The sequence below is a fragment of the Delphinapterus leucas genome, chromosome 13 (assembly GCF_059928025.1).
Source record: "Delphinapterus leucas isolate spDelLeu-1000000601 "Yukka" chromosome 13, BTC_Dleu_Yukka2, whole genome shotgun sequence".
Taxonomy (NCBI): Eukaryota; Metazoa; Chordata; class Mammalia; order Artiodactyla; family Monodontidae; genus Delphinapterus; species Delphinapterus leucas.
In genome coordinates, this window is record NC_143141.1 from 53,408,321 (window position 1) to 53,431,615 (window position 23,295).

Below are 23,295 nucleotides of genomic sequence, written 5' to 3' on the forward strand. Positions count from 1 at the left end.
CAGGTATTTTTGCTCACGTGGGAGGTTTGGTCGATGGATAATGAAGATACACAAAGCACAGTGTGGAGACAGAGGAGGCCAAAGGGCAGAGATTTTTTGTTTAAATTTCTCTTGTCTTGCCATAAAAATATAACTTTTATTTCACAACCGGGAATAGTGCTAAGTAGTTCATTGATCATGATTATCTTAATTCTTACAACTACACTGCCAAGATTGGTACTGCATCCTTCCCATTTTATAAATGAGAGGTTAAGTAGGTCACCCAAGTTCTAATAACTCCAGATTTAAACTTGGGTCTAAGTCTAATATCCATGCACAGAGTCACAGGGGAGCATTGCTAGCATGCTAGCATGCTAGCATGAGTACTAGCATTCCTGAGTTTCTCAAGTGAAAAGCTCGTCGTGGGAAACCAGAAAAGGGGCTACCAGATCTCTCTCTGCTCAGGATACACTGAGTGAACCACTCACTCTGCATAAATGTAGTTGAACCCTTGCATGTCCGCATCAGGTTCTACCTTCAAGTACAAGCCAACAACCCCACTCCATCTTTTCAGGAAGCAAGGGGGGTCAAAGACAATAAGGCAGCCACTTTCCTTACTACATTGCTCATCTCCCTCCCTGCAAACTCAGAAGAGCACCAAGGAAGCTTGGCTTCTATTTGACTAAATGTTAGAGAATAGAGATTCAGGTATTTGGAGTCTAGTTCCAGTAGAGTTTCTTGGAATTAATGAAGAAAAGCCTATTTGAGAATTATCATAGTAAAAATATTACTGGGTGCTAACTTACCAATAAATGCACTACCTTCATAAGGAACTTGGCATTTTGAGGAAACTAACAAGTCTTGTGTATTTTAAGCCATGAGCCTGGACTCTGAAGCACCTGGGCTTTCTTGTTTGAGAGCCTCTGTGACCCTGTTTCTAAGATAGTTAGAGAACATTGGTTATCTGATTATCTAGATTTCCAGCTCAAAGCAGATATGAAGGAGCAAGTTTGAAAACAGAAACGGGCCTCTATAAAGCCTGACAGTGACAGACAAAAGAGAAAAACTAATAAGAGTACACATCAACTAAAAAGTGGAAGAGTAGTTTGAGGACTTACGGAGCAGGACAGGGATACTGTTCTCTTTGGCATCTGAGGTCACTGCTATGTTGCAGGTAGCACTGATGCTCATAACAGCGTTACCAAACCATCAAGAGAAGCTTGTCTTTCTGTTTACGTGATGACACTTTAATGATTCCAAAAGTTCTCATAATGACAAGTGACATTTTTGGTGAATAGAAGGCTTAATTCTTGTTCTTAATCAGCAGGCATTCCAGTAATGAGGATGAAGAGAAGGTTAAGAGATTGCAGAGGTGTGTAAGGGAGGAAAAGGGCTCATCCAGGTGGAGAGGCATGATAGCAACTTCGAGGAAACATGTCAGAATTGAGAGGAACTGATTGTAAATGCAAGGCGGAAGAGAGAAGAGCTATCCAAAAGAGGACATGGCTAATTACTCGAAGATCTCAGGGAAGAGTTTAGACACAGATGCCATCTGATGAAGTGTGCACAAAAAGGCAGACTCTCTCATGAGGCTCCCAGCCGCAGTAGAAGGCACTTAGCAGAATTCTCCTTCAGCATCTGAATATGCATTCTTCAGGTGGTCCTTAGTGGGCTTTGCAGGAGCTACTCAGTGCTCACCAGTCTGGCAGCTCCAGATGATGTCAGAAGGCCACATTCCCTGGTATTTTTCAAAGGTCTTGCTTAAAGTTTTCAATTAAATCTAGGGAAGAATTGAAAAAGGCAAATCATGTTTGAGAAACTTGGGAAAAGTGACAAATTAATCCTGCCTCTATTTTCGTCTTCACTACACCCAAATATGAAACTGAAGGAGTTGGATGCCAACTGGATGGAGGGCCAGGAGACCACAATCTATTCCTGAGCTGGACACTGTCGGTGCAGTGATATGATACTGCACTCCTGACTGTGCCGACTTAGGGTTTCCGTCTCTTTACTAGAAGGGAACTGGAACAAATAATTCAAGTCTCCAAACTCTGAAAACAGTAGGATTTGATAAATGCTTGGTTACATCATGCAGCTAGAGAGAAGAGAAGAGAAGCCCCTTGGCTTTTCAATACACTGGTAGTTATGATGTTTTTTGAGGTGTTTTAAAAAGAGCTCCCACTTCAAATATGTAATTTACTCTGTTTATAGGATGTTTAAACATGGAAGTGTGAATTTAAGCCAGGAAATTATACTTCCTTTGTGAAGGGAATGTCTGTGTCTGAAGATCACAGAAATCCAGGGCTAGGATAAACTTCTCTTCCCATGTTGCAAGGAGAGCAAAGTGACAATGTGTACAGAGCCAGCTGTGCCTACATAGTAAATACTCTCGACAACGTCTTCTAAGTGCCAGCCATTGTGCTAGACATTGTGCCTATCTAGCCCTAGAGAATTTCATCCTTATAAAAATTCAAAATAGGTGTAAATAACTTCATTTTTACGTAGGAAGAAACCTAAAGAAGCTAGATAATTTGCCCAACATCAACAGCTAATAAGTGGCAGAGCTGGGATTTCAGCCCAGTCTATCTAGCTCTAATACCCATGCTCCTTCTATGCTCAGGGGTATAGAGAGGATTTTCTGCTTATAGATGGCCTCCATTTGTCATACACCTTAAGTTCTCCAAGCAATTCAAGGGAGGGAAGTCTGGTGCCATATTATATTCCTCTTCTGTATAACCCCTTGTTAATCAAAAGTATTCAATAAATGATTGTGAATAGATGAATGAATTAATGAATGAGTGAATGCATGGAAGAATCAATCAAAAGATACAAATTTCGTGAGTGCATTCTGTCCTGCACTTAAGTCTTAGTCTGAATTTGATGGCTGGTCTCAGCCAGCCCTTATCTTCATGCAATTTATTTCAGGAAGAAGATAAAAGTTTCATCCTGCAGTTAGATTTTGAAGGAAAACATTATAAAAGCATAGTTTCCTTATAATCCAATGAAAGTATTTACAAGGTAAGACTATGGCAATAGAGTTCAGGGGAAACTGGAAGAGTTGGGGGTATATTATACAGGAAAAAAAAAAACCAGCATGGCAGTCAACTATTTTTTTTTTTTTCTCGGTCCTTTCTCTAAGGCAGGCTATATCTTATTGCTTTCTCAACGGACAGGGATGCTTCATAAAAGCAGGCAGACCAACTTATTGCAAGACATTTTTACCCTCTCCTTCCTTCTAACTTTTAGTCGTTCTCTCTTTGCAGTTAAAGATAATGTCACTTTTTGCTATTTCTCTACCATAAATTTCCAGCCATGAGGTATAATGTAAAAACCAGTTACAAAGTTTCATTGTCACTTCTAGAGATGTTAGAAGGCAGATAAAATCTTTGAAAAAGTGTGATTTTTGCCACAATTCTCATCTCCCACTCTTAGGAGTTATACTCCTGGAAAATAATCAATACTTGCTCACTCTTATTTGGAGATTTAAAGAGCTGTTATAAATGAGCAATTGTGGCAAACGTACACCTAGGTGTAGTGAACTTAGAGAGGATGAACATCAGGAATAAGATTATTTGAAATGATTCTACCAATGCAAGTGTTGTGTGTAATATATCTTCTATTTTTTAAGTCAAGAGGAATCCTTCATTCAACTTTATTAATTCAATTTTCACAATCATACTTATCTTCATCAAGTGCTTTTATTGAAATTATAGATACTTAAAGAAGATAAGCCAGGTTTTAGAGCATGATAGCATTTTTTTTCTATCTTTATTGACATATAATTGACAAATTTAAATTGTTTAAGGTTGATGTTTTGATACACATATACATTGTGAAATAATCACCACAATCAATGGTGATGACATTTTAAATCAACTCTGTTGAACTGTGATAGATGTGATAGATGTTCGAGGGCTATAAAACGCAGACATAAATTCTGTCCCACAGAAATACATGAAATAAAACATACACCTACGCAGTTCCCAAACTTTTAGATTTAAATATAATTTGGAAAGGCGCACACCTCTATTGTTCTAATGCACTAAGAAAATATTGCTCAGTGTCTTACGAGAGTTAATTCGCGTATTATTAATCCATATAGGGAACACGACCATGGGCTATGTTTTGTTATAACTACAGATACAACCACTATAATAAGAAGCATTGTGCGGCATGGATCACACTTAGAGTCAGCCTCCTCTTCTTCTCCCCTCAGCTCCCCTCCCTACTGCTCCTTCTCCTTCTCTCTGTCTGTTTCGCTGTCTGTCTGCCTGTCTCTCTCTCCTTTAATTAGCAGTGTTTGCTACGTGATCTCTTTTTTCTTATTTTCTGTTCATTTAAATGCTCTAGATATAATAGGGCATGATTTAGAGTAAACTCTGGAGGCGGGCATAAAATAAATCAAGTTGTCACAATCTTCCAAGTCCCAGGAAAGTGAATAAGGAGGAGAATTTTGAGAGAACTCCAGTAACCCTGCATCTGTGCAGTAACTCTCCCGGAGCGCTGACATGGAGAAGAGGGAATCACAGTGCCAGATGTGGATTGGTGCTGCCCATCTTGTAGGTTACCAGTGAGACTGAAACATGGGCGCTCAATAAGCAATGCCGAAGTGAATCATATTCTGATGTAAAAGAGATCTTCCCAAGAATAGCAACATTTATGTGAGGGGCCAATTGAAGTGAGAGATACAGATCCTATTCAACTGAGGGGACAAGAGGATTTCAAGACATAAAAATGAAATATATTCAGTTGGGTGGATTTTTGGCTGCCCTCTTTAAGCACTGCCCAGAAGTGTTCTTCATATTGTCATGTGAGGAGCAAAACTAATTCTGTATTAGTTGTAATAATAACATATAAACATTGCTGCGTGAGGACTTTCATATTTACAGAGGGCTTTCGCACATATCAAAAGGGATCCCCGGGGACTTCCCTGGTGGCACAGTGGTTGGGAATCCGCCTGCCAATGCAGGGGACACGGGTTCGATTCCTGGTCCGGGAAGATCCCACATGACACGGAGCAACTAGGCCCGTGCGCCACAACTGCTGAGCCTGCGCTCTGGAGCCCGCGAGCCACAGCTGCTGAGCCCATGTGCCACGGCTGCTGAAACCCGCGGGCCTAGAGCCCATGCTCCGCAACAAGAGAGGCCACTGCAATGAGAAGCGTGCGCACTGCAATGAAGAGTAGCCCCGGCTCTCCACAACTAAAGAAAGCCCACATGCAGGAATGAAGACCCAACGCAGCCAAAAATAAAAAATAATTAATTAATGAACTAAAAAGACTTTAAAAAAAACATTAATTAAAATAGAATGGATCCCCATAATATCCCTATGAGATAGAGAAGTTATTTTGTCATATACAAATGATTATATATATGCATTTAGTCACATATATAGTATATATATACATGCATAGTATATATATTTGCCTATATAGTATATCTATTCTTATGTACTGTCGAGAACACAGAAATCATTTCAAGATGATACATATTACTTATGAGATCCAGATTGAGACTTGATATATATTTTCCATTATTGATAAGCATGTAGCAAATTAAACTGAAGTGGTTCAACAGTACAACATTCCAAATATGTATTAAGGAACCAAAGTACTCAACATAAGGAATGAAATAGTCAGATGTGAAAGCTTGGAGTTCCAGTTTAACTATAACCAGCAAGGATTGGATCTCTTAGTGCATGAACAAAATAACATTATGACATTTAAGCGAGATCACATTTACTCTCAATCACTCCTTGATAGAAACACTCACAGCGGTGCTGCTCAGATATTGGCAAGATACTGGTATAGAACCTTGCATATATTCAACAAATGGGTCCAAGAAAAAAATCAGGAAACCAGCTGTCTGTCAACTTCATCAACATCATTTCCAACCACATCCCTAATTCTTGTTGTCCCAGACTGCAAGCATTGTGTGGGATGGAAGTTCTCACATATCTCCAAGTTGAAGCTCTATCAAGGGGACATTGGTCATGGTCCTGCCCAGTAGAAAAGAAGTGTTCTGGATAACTTAGCTGCCTGTGGCTCCTTCTGATCAATGAATGGATGTCTAGACTGTACCTAGAGAAACAACAGTATTATTAATTAATGGTCACCTCCACTTACTTATCCCCAAGATGTATTAAGATAATTTGACAAAACCCTAATGATGGTTGTGTGAGAGAGACAAAGCTAAATATCTCATTAGCACTTACGTTGTGAAAACAGAAGTTAATAAGAGAGACCTTGGAAGTTTTCATCAGTGGATTAATGAGAAGAGAGACAAAAGAGTTCATTGAGTTAATTTTGTAGCCAGTGTGACCTGCACTGTTCTAAGTCAAGGGGAAAAATAGGAAAAGATTCAATAATCTACATTTTCTTTCTGTCCCCAAGAATTTAGTTATGCATTTATGTGCGGAGATAAGAGACAAGATGTTTAAGGTCTTAAAAAAAAATAAGTTAAGAAAAGATTACCACACATAAATAAAGAACTTTCTGGGTTTACTTCATTTCAAAGTAACTGCAGTTCTGTCAATGTTTGAATTTTTGTAACTGGAGTAAAAAATTAAACTCCAGCATTCGTTTTGTTCCATTTTTAGTGCAACTTAATGTGCTGCCATATCAAGTGGTACAACAGCTGTCTGTGGATATGTCTCCTGATATCTGTGTGTGTTTTCTTCATGATAATTTTAGTGGTTACTTATATAAAAGCCAGTACTCTCCTTTGCCACCTTTTAACTTATTTTAAATCTATTTAATTGTGTATCTTTATAATCACATGAAATCCTTTAAAGAACAAAATGGTTTGGGATGGATGGATGGATGAATGGGAGGATGGCTGGGTGAGTGATGGATGGATGGATAGAAGTCACCCGGGATGAGAGACAATCACAGTCTATTGGAGGTCGGGATAATCTCAGCTTTGCCATTAATTAGCAGTATAATTGTGGTCAAGCAAAAACACTTAAATTTCTAGCTTCAGTTTCCTGATATGTAAAATAAAGACCTTAGACTAATGATCACTAGTGTCTGGCTCAGTACAAGAAGATATATGACTGCTTGACTAAAACATGATTCCATTTACTAACATGTTAGATGCCAACCATGAAAGCTTGGATTTTGGAAACATGTTGTTGAAACTATCCATCGTTGGCATTTTACAGTTATAAAATGTTTTGGCCTCATTACCAATAAGGATTTTCAGTTCAACCTGTGTGACTAATTAGTCCATTCAGTCACAATAGTTAGACTAAAGATTCATATTGACACAGCTAGAAGCCTAGATTTGCATTGTGAACATCTGTCAGTATTTATTTAATTTGGAAATGGCCAAACCCATTTCAGAAAGGGCTTTGTTCAAAAACAAAACAGAGAGGGAACACATTCAATCACATGCATATTCTAGTTTCCCTTGCAGCATCTCCACATCACTACCAGCATTCTTTGGAGGTCTTACACTCCCAAGTTCTAATTCATGAGAATCCAAGAGAATAGATATTCCAAATCCTCCCTGAAAATTTAAACTTCACTTTAGCTTTTTCTTTGGCCAGCTCTCCTATTTGCTTTGGCTAAAAATGGAAATGCGATATGAGCATAGAGGTCATTAGTAGCTCAAAGAAAGATAAGAATTTATGTTTTTTAAAAAATATAAATTTAATTTCAAGCTTCCTGACACCAGGTTTTTATTTTGCAGGTTTACTCTTTTGCATAACTTTGCAAAAATATGTGTTTGTTTCATTAAGCAGGAATTCAGTTCATTTCTTCCTCTCATAATTTCCTTTCTCTGTGGCATTATTTCCATATCCCTATCTTCCCCTTAGAGTTTTTTCCTGTTAGGATGACCACTATCAAATGCATATGAAAATGCATGTTAGAATGAGTAAGATATTTATGACCTCTTTACATGGTGAGTTTTTCTATCCAACTCACTTGCACTGTTCTGAAACCATTGCATACATTTTAAACAGTTAGGAAAATTCTGAAGAAAACTGAATGGCTTTCAAGTCTGTCTTTTTCCAAGCAGACAGCTGATTTCTGGTCACTTTTTGTAATAACCTAAGGCATCAATTGAGGGGAAAAAAAACATTAAAGAAATGTGAAAGCTGGTCGTTTTCAGGGATATTTCAGTTTTGCCCTAAATATTCACGAATGCCAATGTTCAGACGTTCAAATCGGGTAAATGAGTGTACAAATGGGTATTTTTTTTGAGCAGGCGCTTAACTGTAACACTCAGAATAATAGCGCCTCCTCCTGCATTCCGCGCAAGTGTGTCGTTGGCGGGTATTTAATGAAGTGGTAGACGTGGGAGCACTGTTAAACTTCAATCAAAATAAGCTATTAGAATTGATTTTGTTATTTGTATTGAGTGATTTGTTCTTCTGCTTTAGAATAGAATGGGCACAATAAGTTATTCGCAGGTAGGAATCACGATCTGTGCCTTGTCAGGTAGTGACCGTATTTTGTGCCCACCAGAAAATGCTATGGATAGATGAGTGACTGATTCGTTGGTGACTAATTGATCTTCGTATTCTTTGTTACTCATGTGCTGGAGCTAAAATTCATCCTTCATGTATTGGATCTCAGTTTATTATTTTTATTTTTATTAGATTAGTGAGCATGGGACTGATATCTTTATGTGGCATCTGCTACTCAGAGAAACAAATGACAAATAAGAACCAAAAGCTTCACTGAGACAATGGAAACTACCATGGAATCTATGCAAAGAATAGGATTAAATAAAATTACCAATTTGACGTATTTGTTTAGTGATTTGATTTGATCAAATTGACCCACTGTTGGGGAATTCTATATATGTATTACAATTGGGTTATTTTTTTGCAGTTCTTCCTTTTGGTGAAAATTGTGACTTCCCCACCTCCTAGAAGCTTCTTGCCCCATAAGTTATCAGTGCAATGGTTCAGACCTAGCTTGAGGAATTTGTGTCGCTAATTGTGAATCCTGGTATTTTTCTTTTTTCAAGAAAACACATCTAGCAATAAATCTGATAAGGAAGACTATCAGATTCAGTGCTGTGAAAGGCAGACAGCAATGTTCTCTCTCTTCCAGAGCAGCTTCACGTAGACAAAAGTATCAGAACAAGTGTCCATCAATTAGCCAAACATATCACATGTCAGCTAGCACCACACTCAGTCCATCAGTTATCTCAATCAGCTCAGTATAAATGTCCATCATAGCAGTGAGAGATTAGGCTAAATACTGTTACACGAGTGAGCACCATTGCTTGAGACAATTTTTTTTTTTTTTTTTTGCCGTACGCGGGCCTCTCACTGTTGTGGCCTCTCCCGTTGCGGAGCACAGGCTCCGGACGCGCAGGCTCAGCGGCCATGGCTCATGGACCCAGCCGCTCTGCGGCATGTGGGATCTTCCTGGACCAGGGCACGAACCCGTGTCCCCTGCATCGGCAGGCGGACTCTCAACCACTGCGCCACCAGGGAAGCCAGAGACAATTTTTTTTTTTTTTTTTACATTGTATTTGGATGTATAGCTGGATAGACTGTCGCAGTTTAGAAACAAAGTTTCAATCGAAATTTTAGAGAAAATCAAGAATTTCTTTGTGGGCATCAAATTCATAATGGACATCCTTTTGCCCAGTTGGAATATGTTCTTTTTCTCACAAAGCAGATTTTTGCTGGTAGAGTTTTCTTGTGGGTCTTTTCATCAGAATTTACCGGTCTTCAGCAAAGCTGTTTACCATGAGGAATAAGGTCTAGGAATGCTAGTCTTAGCAAGGATATAATATTACAGACTAAGTTTATCCATCCTCTCATCCTGTCTTTTTAGCACACAGATATGCAATTGTGCTATATTCAAAAAAGTGAATATGCAGCAAATTCTACCATTAAAGGTGGTGGTGGGGAAAAAGGCTCTCTGTAGAGCAAAAATACAAAGAACAAAAATACATCAGTGTTTCTCTATTTTCTAACCCACCAAGTGGCCTCTGCCTAATAACCCTGGACATTAAAAAAAAAAACTGGTCTAACTTCTTACTGTACGTTAAGGACATCCTTTCTCCCCCATTCTGATTAAATTTTCCTACCCTATACAGGTTGGTGTTTATCCATATGACATGTGAGTTAAGTTTCAGTGCCTTTATTTCCTGAATTGTGTGCAAATCATTTTTTTCCCCTAAGGGTAAGGAGACCTAAGTAGTTTCAGTAGACATTCTGAACAAGAACAGACGTTTGCCATGAAAATGTCCACACCACTCTGAATTAGGGAAGATTAGCATGCACTTTGACCTGTGAGTGGTTGAATGCACAGTTAGGGACCCTCATCTAAATGGACGGTTATGTAAAGCTAATGCTTTTGCTCCATCACTATTCTGTCTCCTTCAGAAGGTTGTCTCTTTTCTGAAAAAGGTTGTAAACATCAGAGAAAAGTATACTGAAGAACAGAATTGATTAATGTGACATATTTGAGTTTCTTCAACAGCATGTCATAGGGAGGCAGTTCCAAACACGGTGAATTAAATTTAAATTACACAGCTTTGGCTAGAAAATTGTTTGGTTAATTTAGCCTCTGAAATGAATCCAATAATAAACTAGATTTTAATTTCTGAGAGAAAAATATGAAAACAATGTGTATTCATTTTATCAGGAAAAGTGCATTAAAAACTAAAATATAGTTGTACAATAGGGTCGAATTTGCACAGTGATATTTTTCCTACTGTAAAAGGCTATAGGAGGTACTGTCTATTGTATGACATCTTTTGTTATTTTAGGTACTGTGTTTTGTGAAAGATGACACTGAGAACATTCTCTAACACTTTCTGTTTGCTGTGGAATTGTTTGGAAAGGCTGTTGAATTTAAATATTAGGTCAACTTTTAAAACAAAATTTAACTTTGCAGCCTAAATAACTTAGTCTGCATGAAACACTACACTGAGCTACACATTTCTAGTCCATGAATTTCTTTTAGGAAGCAACCTTTATTATTTATATTCGATGTTTGACTTCTCATTCAGAATTTGAACCTAGGCAGCAAAAGATGGAAACTTAGTTCAACAAAGTACCAGTAGAGCTACTGTATTTTGATATAAAAGCTAACATGAGATCTAAAGTTAAGAATAATTCACATGTACAACTTCCAGTTTAATGTCTAAAATTGTATTATTTATAAATATAGTGCAAAAATATTAAATTGGTGTTCCATTCGTGAAACAACAATAATGTTGGTAATGTCACAACTTTTATAAATATTTAAAAGGTGGTCCTATTCTAGGTACTTTTCATGTATTAAGTTAATCTTTACAACAACAGTGACTATGCTCTCCATTTTTTTCAGATGAGAAAAACAAGGTACAGAACAGTTTTTAAGCTTTTAGAGCAGAGTTTCTCAACTTCTGCACTATTGTCGTTTGGGTCAGATCATTCTTCGTTGTGGGAAGGCTGCCACATACGTTTTAGGATTTTTTAGCAGCATCCGTGGTGTCCACTCTTTAGACGCCAATAGTAGCTCACCCACTCCCACCTCAACCCAGCCGAGACAACTAAAATGTCTCCAGACATTGCCAGATGTCTTCCCAGGTGGAGGAGGGGAGAGGGGGCAACATCACTGCCAGGGTGAGAAGAACTAGATTAAAGAACTTACCCACATCCTCCTCCCCCCCTCCACCAAGAACAAAAATTCCTCAAGGAAAATGAAAAATTCTCTTGGAACCATGAAATTAATTTTTAAAAATATGCACTGTGGTTTTCAAAAAAAGGTAGCTTTCCACATGAAGTTGGCTTTTAAAAAACAGATTATCAGCTCTGGGGCGAATTGGAACAATTGACATGCCAGACCTCATAATCCAATAACTTGTTACTATCAAGTCAGTTTGGATGTTATCCTGCAAGATGTGCTCGTGCCAGAAGGAGGATGGATTCTTGCCTTTTAAAGCTCACTGTACTGAACGATACCTACGTGACTATCACACCAATTGCTAGTGGCTATCACTGGCATTAACAGTTACAATTCCAGGAAAACTGGTATTTGAACTTCTTTCAAAATGACAGCAGCAAAATAAATTAATTCAGTCTCCCAACTGTGTTAGAGGAATTAAGAGCAGAATAACATGAAACCATCTCAAAATACTATTAAATGCTTGCATTTATTTAAAGTTATATTTTGAAGCACTAGCATCTGGACAGATTCTTTATTCTTGATTAATTAAAGACCTTGTACTTGAAATATTTTTGAGCCTAATTTTGCCACAAATGTGCATCATCCCTTGTCTCCACTTTTCAAAATAGCACAATTCTCTTAACATTTATATATTTATACTTTACCCTCTGACTATTAGACACTCCCTTAATAAAAGTATATCATATATCTGATTTTTCTTTAATTTAAGGCCTTTATTATTGTAATTCTACTTTTAAATAAGGACTTCATCCGTGTTGCAGTTCTGAGTATCATCTAGACAATTATAATCTCCTTAATCCTTAGCCGATGTAATGAGATATTTTCCTTCTTGTACCTTGAATTCTCTCTGTATTACCTTAGCATTAGCCAAATCTGGTGCAAACCTTCACAGTTTCCATGCAATGTCTGTGCTGAGTTTATTGCTGCTTATAAGCGGCAGTAAAGAACAACCTTTGATGCTTGTAAACGTGTTGATTATGTGACTAACTGCTAGGTTTTACACACTCTGCTTTTTATTACAGTGATGGTTATCTTCTTTGCTGTAAGTGCAGTGAAGCAACTAGAATGTCAGAAAGGAAACTGTCACCTCTATCCTATTTGCTGTAAAATATCATCCCCCCAATACACGCTTCATTTATTCTAAAACCTTAATGATGGAAAGGACAATGGGGAAACAATACCTGCTATCTGAATATGACAAAGATGAGAACTTCGTAATGAGTGTGAAAGCTCAACACAAATTTTAAAAAGTACCCTCAGTGGATTATATTTGCTTCCCTTTTTGCATCAGTGAAAGATATTCTCTGTTTAATCTGTGTTTCCTAATAAAGACAAGCTATATCTCAAAGATACATCAAATTCTACCTGGTCATGAATATAAAAGGTTATATAGTTGTTCTGCTTTTAGGAAGCCAAGCACAAGTACTGATGCAAACCTTGTAGCACTCCAGGGCGGTAATAAATTTCAAATCATCTGTTTCTGCCAGGCTGTTTCAAACCTCTGTCTGCTCCTGTGTGCAGCTTCCCTGGGCAGTTAAATGGATGGGTATGTACAAGTTGGCTACCACCATTTCCATATCCTCATGTAAAATAAGCTAGAATCAAGTTTTCACAAATATGCCAATTCTTCTATGAGGGATCTAAACTAAGTTGAAGAATGTAAGCTCTGTGTCCTCGGGAAGGGAAATAATTGAATTTGGTTTCTCGATCTGTCAGGTAAACACAAGTGGTGTTTTACTAGTCCACGAGACAAGATGAAAAGATCTGTTAGGTCCCTTTAAATTAATCTACCGAATGTGTTTCCTTTACAGACCACAGATGACATCCTTGTGGCCTCAGCGGAGTGTCCCAGCGATGACGAGGACATTGACCCCTGTGAGCCGAGCTCAGGTGGGTTAGGTTAGTCGACTTTTTTTCTTACTTTCTTTACTTTACTGTGAATCTTTGTTGCATGCTATAGTCCCTAGAAGATCTTTGCATTTTTGTCTAGAAGTCCACCCTATGAAAAAATGCCTCATTGTGAGATAAGAGCTCTTAGTTTTTGTGTGTGTGTGTGTGTGGTACGCGGGCCTCTCACTGCTGTGGCCTCTCCCGTTGCGGAGCACAGGCTCCGGACGCGCAGGCTCAGCAGTCGTGGCTCACGGGCCCAGCCGCTCCGTGGCATGTGGGATCTTCCCGGACCGGGGCACGAACCCGCGTCCCCTGCATCGACAGGCGGACTCTCAACCACTGCGCTACCAGGGAAGCCCAAGAGCTCTCACTTTTTACGTGGGTACATTTCCCCACATTTATTAAAAAAATGATTTTTAAAACAAAACCCACAAAGATTATGTATTCCAGAAAAAGCAGTGGGGGACAGCACACAAGGCTGGTACCTTACTGCTCACATTCCATTAGTTCATGATATAATTTTCAGTATAACCATATATGGGGATCTTTCTTGGGTCACCCATAATAAAATTATAAAGTTTAAAAATTGCATTGCATTTTGGAAAATTCTTTGACCTTTCTACTCACAAAAAGTCCCCACTACTCACTCTGCCAGCAAATTATCTTAAGTGATAAATTTCTGAATTTCAGAAGTGAGAGTATTATGGCAATAGTAAAACAAACAGCAGGTACAGTCAGTCCTTGATGCATTTAATAGAGAAATGTTTGAGTCTTCCAGTGTCTCCCTAAAATTCAAGTTGATGTGTTTTAACTGTAGGTGATGCATAGTTTCTCCTCCTTCTTTGTGATATGGTGTGACTAACACATCAGTACTGCTTTCCTGCAGCCCTGTACCATCAAGCAGTGGCTGTGGACCCTGAAAATGAATGGATCAGAGCCTGGGTTTGATTCCAAATATTCGTAATACCAAGGATTAGGGTCATTTCCATTAGTTTCCTTTGTAAGCAGTGTTTCTTAAAATTCAGTAATTGTCTTGTTTAGGTTAACAAAACCATTGAGGTAGATATGGACTAACCACTATTGGATAACTCATGACCTCTGTAGATGTCACCTATAACCACAGGAGAACTTCATGTCACGGTAAAATAACTAATCTGGGATTCTTGTGAAGAATATCATTCTAATCTACTTGTTCTGATATTTGGATAAAAAATGGTTCAGGATGTGTATCTTACATCTCCTTTTGAATATCACTTCCACCCCTGTCCCCCCACTGATTATAGCTACGTACTCTCAGCACTTAGAGCAGCTGCTCAGTGCCAGTGAGGAGCAGAAGCTCAGCTGTCATCTCTCAGCAGGAGAAGGTTTGGGAGGTCCATTCTGGTTGTCTTCTCGTGTTTCTTTCTCTCACCTCCACCCCACACATCAAAATTCTCAGCCTCCAGACCCATCTTTCATACACAGTTATTAGAAGAGGATCTGATATAATCTGATGATCATGCATTCAATTCCTCCAGTTTCTTGATCTCTACACCATTCCCTTTTGGTTGTCTAGACAGATGTGGTCCCTTCATGATACCATCCTGGACCACTTTGTCAAAATCCTGCTTTTGTTTTCATTGGTATTCTCATTCTCTCTGTGTTAGTCAAAAAGGAAAAAAAAAAAAAAAGTTACTGCTTTTTTGTCCATGACATCAGTCCATCTATTTGCCTTCTCCCTCCCTCAAATTTCTCCTTTCCCCATTTCTCCTATTCTCACATGCCCAACCATGACTGTCTCTTTCGTAGCTTCTCTAAGATCTTCCAGCATGGGCCATTCATAAGTGGAGTCTGGCGTTTGTTATACATTGATATGTGTGTGTGTCTATATTTGTATTTATATTTGCTTTTGTTTTCCCAGTTAGCATGAGAACAGTTGATACTTTTTCCGTTTTTTCCACTCTATTAACACAATGCTGAAAACAATATAGGTTCTTACTAATTATAGTACTGGCTGGTTTTCCTCTGGGCTGAATCCTTCTTTTGCTGTTTGAGTGGAGGCTATCGTCCTCTTTATATAGAGTCCTCACTTTGAGTACCTAGTAACTCCAGTGTAAGAAGTCTAATTGCACTTAAAATTGTCACTTTTTTTTCCTTCTTGAGCACAGTTAAATGATCCAGTTCTTCTAGCCATTGCTTCTAGGTCTTACTAACCATTCCTTATAGACTAGTTTACTGTCTCTCCCTTTCTCTGGGGACGCCAGCCCTAAGCACAGGATGGTGTGGGTGGGGAAAGAGGAGAGAAAGAAAGAGAAAGATTACTTTTTTTTTTTTTTTTTTTTTACCATTTTGACATCCTCCTCTCTCTATTCACCTGGCTTTGTTAAATATTATAACACCATGGAAAGTGAGGAGCAGCTTGTTAATAACCACACTCCAGATATCCTTTCTGCTTCCTCTCTTTACTAATTTATCACTTATCTGAAAGAATCGTGTTAACTTTTCTATTTGTTACTTGTTTATTAACATATAGCTTGCATCCCCGCCACGCAAGAAGAACAGCTCCGTGAAGCAGGAACTCGGTTTGCGTTGTTCCACACAAGACTTGTTGCATGAATTTTAATTTTGTTCCACAGCCCCAAAGTCTGCTGTCTGATATACAAGACACAGCAGCTACTGACCCCATCTGATGACAGCTACAACACTCTTGTACCAAGGCTAGTTTAACTCCTCATCCTCAGTGTTTCTTTCCTTACTCTCTAGTTCTCAATTTGTCAATTCCTCTTAAGGCTTAAACTTCAGATTCTGTTGCTTTAATGGCATCTTCCACTGTAGGCTTTTCTTGTGATCTTACCTCCCCTAGATGGTATCTTGATAGTGTAGTCCATGAATGGTTTCCCTTTCTATATTACATTCTGTAAGCGTGATCTCTTTTCTACATTGGATTTTTCTATCCAATCCCTTATAATTTTTTTTCATGCCCAACTTTAATAATTCATGCAGTGTTGCTCTTTCGGCATAATTGGCTCTGTGTGACAACTTCCTGTGAAATTCTTAGTTCATATGATTTTTTTTTTTCCTATTTTCCAACTGTTTTTTTTTGCAGTTGAGGAGTCGTTTTTGTTATCCTCTTATAATCTGAATATTGTTTTCTGCTAGGATAGCCCTCCTCTAGGTCTTTGTTTCTTAATGTAGTATGTACTTGTTCTCTTAAATAGCTTTCTTCATACTTACTTTGTGTCTTGAACACAAATATAAAATAACATGATCAAAAATTGCAGTCGCTATTAGACTTTGGATACTGTTAGATATATCTCGATAAAAATCATGGTGGATATCAGCAGGTTGTATTTTGGAAAACTGACTTTTTAGGAAAGTAATATATTGGGTTAAATATTTAGAACAGGATATGCCTACTATACACTTTTGCTACTTCTTAAGCAAGTGAAAGCAGATATTTTTGTGAAGAGATGCATAATTACTTTTACAGGTAGATTGCCCAAATCTTCTGTGTATTTCACACTAATGTCTCTCAGTCTCCCTGAATATTCACATATGAAGTTTCTCTAATCACCGTGACCCAAAACTCTTCCAAAAATGATTTCTTCTTCTCTGAAAATGTGCTATGCTTATCACTTAGGTGCTTTCCTAAGGCTATTAATGAATCAAACAGGAAAAATCTGGCATCTTCTTGAACACAAGTAGATTAATACCTTTTATGAAGTGCTTGATAAATTTGAATTGCCATTTAATTCCACCCAGATCTCTTAACGAAGAGGGACATTATATATTTGGTGGATTGTCAGTTTCACCACTGACTGAATAGTGTTGAGAACTATTGTGCACCCACTGCTCTGTTAAACTCTGGGAGAAAAAAATAGGAACTGCACCTTCAGTCCCATTTTACAAAAGGACATCTTTCATTCTACCCCAGACGCTTTTTCAGCTATTCTTTATGAGGAACAGGCTCTTTATCTTTGACATTAAAATATCACCTGTTTTTCACGTGGTTACAAGAATTAAAACTAATATACGTAAGACGTCTACCGCAATGCCTGGCATAAAGTAGAGCATAAATGGTGGCTTTTCTTTTTCCTAATTCGGTTATATAAAAAAGAATATTTTTCCCTTTTACATAATGCTGTTACTTTTCCCGGCTGAACATCGGTGGGCAACCGATGCAACCACTCAGGCCTCCTGATGGGGACTGTACATGTTGGAACTAGATCAGGAACAACCCCCCGGGTGGGAACACACGGAACTCAATTATACTTGATTCCAGCCACACTGTCCTGTGTGGTTAGCATCAGATGATAATTTCACATTGGTATAAACAGTGTTTTAGAATATGAGAGGGTGGCTGTTCAATTCAGGAGGTCTAATTGAACCCCAACTCTTAGTCGACAGGTGGAAATCAGAAGCAGCCATTGGTAACTAGGTCACAGGCCAACCTTGCTCTAAAACGCCTGGTTTCAGCTGCCTGGACGTGTGACAAAGTGGATGACTTTTCCTTCACACTTGTTCTCAGAAACACTTGCTCCTTCTGTGCTTTTCCCTCAGCCTAGAGACATGGTTGTTAGATTAAATGAATTAATGTATGGAAAGCATGTTATAGAACAAGGCCTTGCTCATAATAAGTGCTACATGAGTGTTTGCTGTTATTACTATGTGTATTATATAAATATACATATTTTCCAAGACTCCTTTTTTCACAGGAACATATAAGTTTTTGTAAGACAGACTGCTTTGATTTATTAATCAATTGACAAAATGGCAACACTACAAACCACTGAAGTTCCACAATGACCCTTAATCATGTCAGTACATCTTGATTTTGAGGCCTTCTTCTAAATAGATCCTTTTCTCAAAACTCCTGAAGAAATTTGGAAAGGTGTTTTGTATGTTGATATCTGAGACCTAAATGGAGATGATGACCCTCTTTGGTGTGGGAACTTCTGATGAAAAACTAGTTTGTCATTTGTTACAAAGAGGACAGGATCAGCTCCTTGTTTCCTGGGAGCCCTATTTAGGAAGGACAGTTTCCTCTTAGATGTATAATGCTTGGAATAATATGTCTGTTCTCTTTGTGTATGTGTGTGGGCAGGTGGTAGCTAATAGGATATTGGGCCACTCTCAAATCAGTTAAACCTTTGGCAAAGGAGAAAAAGAAAAGCTCTATTAAATAATTTAAAAACTGGTGTAATTATAGGAGAAGGAAAGGAATGTCATTTGGGGGGCAAGCTCTTAAACATTAGTTGAACCAATGGGGATGAGGTCATCGGTACAGCCCCTCAAAAAATACTGTTAGTTGCCTGTCAGTTGATCAGGGTTCAGGTTACATGAGTAAAGATAGATCACAATAACAACTACTATTTAGTGAAGACCTGTTCTGTGTTCATCATTGTTCTCAGTACTTTGTAAACATTATTCTATTTCATTATTTGGCCAAACTGAAATATTTTCATAGCTAAGGAGATTCAGAGAGATTAAGTTACTTTTTGTAATAAGAGAGAGAGAATATGCTCTCTAGTTTAGGAAAAGTGGGGTTTTAATTTCTTGGAATGCAGAAGGTTGTTCTTTTAGAATTCAGGCACCTCACAAATATAAGATTAATTTTTTAAATGTTCATTTAAATAATTTCCATGGCTGGCATAAATTTAAATTTGATGGCGAAAGGTCCTTTACATGTATTACTATTCATTAGGCTAAATTTGCTGCCATTACTCTGCAATTTCATGTGGTTTTCCAGTGTGCTATTTTGAGAAAAGATCAAAGGATTTCTATTGAACTGATCCCATTAACCACATTAGGAATAAAGATATGTATATTGGACTAGGTGCTTTTTTTTATTAAATAATCACAGTCACTTAAAGGAATATATTACTTATTAGATCATATTTTTAGAGCCTGATTAGAAGATAATTTTGTGCTACATTTAAATTGGGGGTACTTATTATGTAATTATTCAAAAGCGTGTTTAATTAGCCTGTAATAGCCAACACATCGCTGTTAACATGGGGAGTTTTGAGGTGCAGCCAACAAAACAGCAGTAATGAGTGCTCCATTTCTGGAAACACCTAGAGCATCTCCTGAGCAGGGTCAGACCAGAGTCAGTGGCGAGGGCCTAGCTAATCATGTAATCATGTAGGTGCAGGACAGGGCATCTGCAGTTTGGGCTCTGATGGGCTAGGTGGCTTTCAGTGTGTGACATGCTGGTGGAAGAACTGCTTTTTTCCATATTAATTCTCCAGACAACTGGAATAAAAATGAAATGCTGTATGGTTAAAATGGAAGAAAGACATTAGACATCATTTGTACTTTTTCCCGTTTTTCTGAGAACAATAATGTCAAAACAAAAATTACATTGGACAACATTAAACAGACAAGGGAGATCTATTCAAGAGGATTGCAGTAGAAGGAGCCCAAAATTCAATCCGAGCTCAATTCACTGTGAAAAACAAAACAAACCAAAACTGGAAAGTTTTTAAGAGCTGGGATAGAGGGATCATAGACCTTAGACCTTCTGTGTTGGCTGATTGGCTTCACCCAAAGGAAGAATAAACCCTTTCCTTCAAATATCTTCAAGACTGAAGGTAGCTTTATGAATTGGAGTAACACGTACCCACTCAAGGTAGGCTCCTATTTTCCCCACAGAAATTGGAAGATGGGGAGCTGTCTTCCTTGAAGGTTATATTTCAAAGCGAGGGCTCCTAAGTCCTTGAGAAAAATAGTCCTGGGTTATAACACGGAAACGAAGCTTTAAAAATATTTACACGTCAAAGGTAGAGAAGGAATTTGGATTTACCAGTTTTCTAAAGTAAATGCTCTAAGGAAAGGGAGGCCAGGGCCCTAGAGGCAGGAAGAAGCCTGTCTAAAGTTTGCCCAAGCCTAAGGTCTTGGTCAGTGAAGGCAATTCCACCTTTTCAGGCAACTGATTTCCTTTACCAAAATTAGTTCCTACCAGGAGATCAGTAGAAAACAAAATAACAAACAAAAGATGGTTTCCGTTTGTTTTCAGAACACAGCCATTTTTCCTTAACGTGAACTGTTTTCACCTTTCTATGATTTGATAATTTTTGTTTAACAATATAATGGAGTGAATCATTGTCCCACACTGGAAAAACTTCAAGAGCACTGTGTGAGAATTGTGATATGCAACAGGGAATGAGTATTAGTTATGATTGTAACTTTGGAGTCAGATAGAACTAGTTCGAGTTGCAGCTCTTCCTGGTCTTGGGGAAGTGTCTTAGCATCCTTGAGGCTCAGTAGCCTGTGCCAGTGAACCCATTATCCTAACTTGTAGTGAGGCCCCTCACAAGGCAGACAGATTTCCAGATCTGGGTGGAAAATAGGTACAGTCCCTTTTGCTGTTAGAGACAGCGGGCTCTATTCACACATGTAAACTAACTGTGCTTGGCCACTTACAGTAATTACTTAGCAAATAAGTGAGTTTGCTGAGTTAGATTAAGCATTTACCTGAAAGTCCACAGGGGCTTCCTTGGTAGTCCAGTGGTTAAGACTCCGCCCTTCCACTTCAGGGGGCATGGGTTAGATCCCTGGTCGGGGAACTAAGATCCCACATGCCACACGGTACGGTCAAAAAAAATTAAAAAAGAAAAGAAAGTTTGCAAAAAGTGCATGACTGCTAATGCAGAACCGTCCTACAGTAAGTAACAGAAAAAATCTACTCAGTCATGTGCATAGCATAAATTTCTAGGCAGCCTACATATATCCAGCCTTAAAACACTAATAACCTTTCACAAGTCCTTATTAGAAAATGCTAAAATACCATAAGAGCCTTTCTAAAGCGTGACGTGTCCTGTTGAGCTTTGGAAGGAGACAATGAGATACACTGCCGTGCTTTGAAGTATTCACCAACCTTGAAGGAAGAAATGCGGCATAGCTTTAGAAAAATAAAGGGTAAGTCTACTTCTTATGGAAACATGAAATGCAGGAAGAGTGAAACCATGTTTTCTTGTAATTTGTGTCCAGTATCTGCGCTGATAATGAAATCGGTTTCCTATGGAGTTTTCTTGGCATTTATTAGTTACATTTCCTCAGATGGTATCAGAGGTAAAGCAGCATATTCTGAATACTACACTACAGGGCATGCTGCCCCCGTGAAGAGCCAGTACACTTTCTTTGTTGGTTCACGTGCTTCAGAGACCAGCAAATGCTACAATAGGCTTTAGTCTGCAGGTCTCATCTCATGTCATCTGACTTGTTGGTCAGATCACTTTCATCATTAGTAGCTCCTTACCCACCCTCAGTATTACAAGAAGCCTGGCATTGGTAATAAGAAAGACAAGAGTACTTTATGAAATTACCAGGTTAAAAAAAAGGGTGTATTAAAGATGCCAGTAGAGCCAGAAGCCATCAATTAAATTTAAAAAATTAGTAGAAAGAGAAGGAGCAATGTCACCACCTCTCTGAGCATACTAAAATCTTACATTTCATTGACCAGACTTTGGAAAGCAGACCGAGTTCACATCCCAGTTCAGCCACTTGCTGTGTCATCAAAAGCAAAACATTGAACCTCTGTGTACTTGACCTTTTACATCTGCAAAATGACATGAATGATGTTAAATACTCATGATGTTGTTATGCTGAAAGAGACAATCCATGTAAAGCCCTTAGTGTTGAGTCTGCCACCTAGAAACTTTGATAGTATGACTTAGCTTTTATTAGTAGTACCAGCAGATTAACTGAGGAGTCAACCATATTATAAATGGAAATAAACCTATGGCCACAGGCAAGAAGGGGAAATGTTAGTAATTGGCACTTTAGCATCTACAACAGAAAGCTTTTTAAACTCTTTCTGAATTCTAGCAGCATCAAACTTTTCTCAGTAGCCACTGTGAAACTAGTAAGACAAGAGCAGTGCTTCAGTTGGATGAATGTAGGTTGCTAGGATGGGAAGAGGGCACATGTCATCTGCTATTCTTAGTTTTGGAGGAAAACAATGCAGGTCGCTGCCCCACAGAGCTTTTGAGAGAAGGAATGATTCGCTTTCCTGCGTGCTATTATAATCGGCTTGCTCTGCCTCCTAAAATATTCGGAACACTCTGGGCTGCATGACTTAACCAGGCAGAGCCGCCACACACACACCCTCCCCCAATGATGGATGGCTTTTCTTCCGTATTTCCCAATTCTAGGCTGGACATGCCTCCTTCTAATGGGCTCAGTGGGGAAGCTGTCTCATCTTTCACCTGAGCTATTGCACTTTCACCAAAAAGAATGTGACTTTCCCCAACAAAAGAAAACTGAGACAGCAATAGCTTCACGACAGGAATACAAAGATGATCGCCCAAAGTGAGGAGACCCAGTTTCAAATCAGGAAAACCGCATGCTGCCCTGTTACCCAGAATGACCTGCACTTACATAAACACTATATAGAAACTCTGGGCAAGAGGCAGTGCCCCTAGGACCCAGCATACAGCTCTGCTACAGAGACTCTACTGTGGATTTCATCCAGAGTAGAACATGGAATTCCAGATCAGGGAAGGAAGGAGGCCAAGAAGAAATGACCTAACAATTTTAGAAAGAAAACCTCATCAAAAGAGTTGTTATTTCCATGATAATAAGCCCTTCTGTCAGGTATTACCAAAGAGTGGTCTTAGATGATTGATTTCTTAATACCTAAAAACATAAAATCTCATAATAAAATTCTGAAAGAAGGAGAAATTTGATTCACTCCAACCACGGGAGCCAGAGAGCACAGATCCATAAAGATAGAATGTTTCACAGATAAACAGAAACAAGCTCCACATGTAGCTTAACAATTAATGGCCTGAAACCACAGG

General features: G+C 38.6%; 1 protein-coding gene across 4 annotated transcripts in view; it reads left to right on the forward strand.

Moving 5' to 3' along the window:
- The window catches only part of LOC149747754 (neurexin-1-beta), a 546,613-nt gene that overhangs the window by 500,997 nt on the left and 22,321 nt on the right, over window positions 1-23,295 (forward strand). For 2 of the 4 annotated variants that reach the window (XM_022573880.3, XM_089923193.1), the window contains exon 6: window positions 13,435-13,513. In XM_022573880.3, the coding sequence (XP_022429588.1) occupies window positions 13,435-13,513 (79 nt within the window). Of the gene's footprint in view, window positions 1-13,434; window positions 13,523-23,295 lie in introns of all 4 variants that reach the window. The other 2 variants (XM_022573879.3, XM_089923192.1) reach the window with 1 other exon arrangement.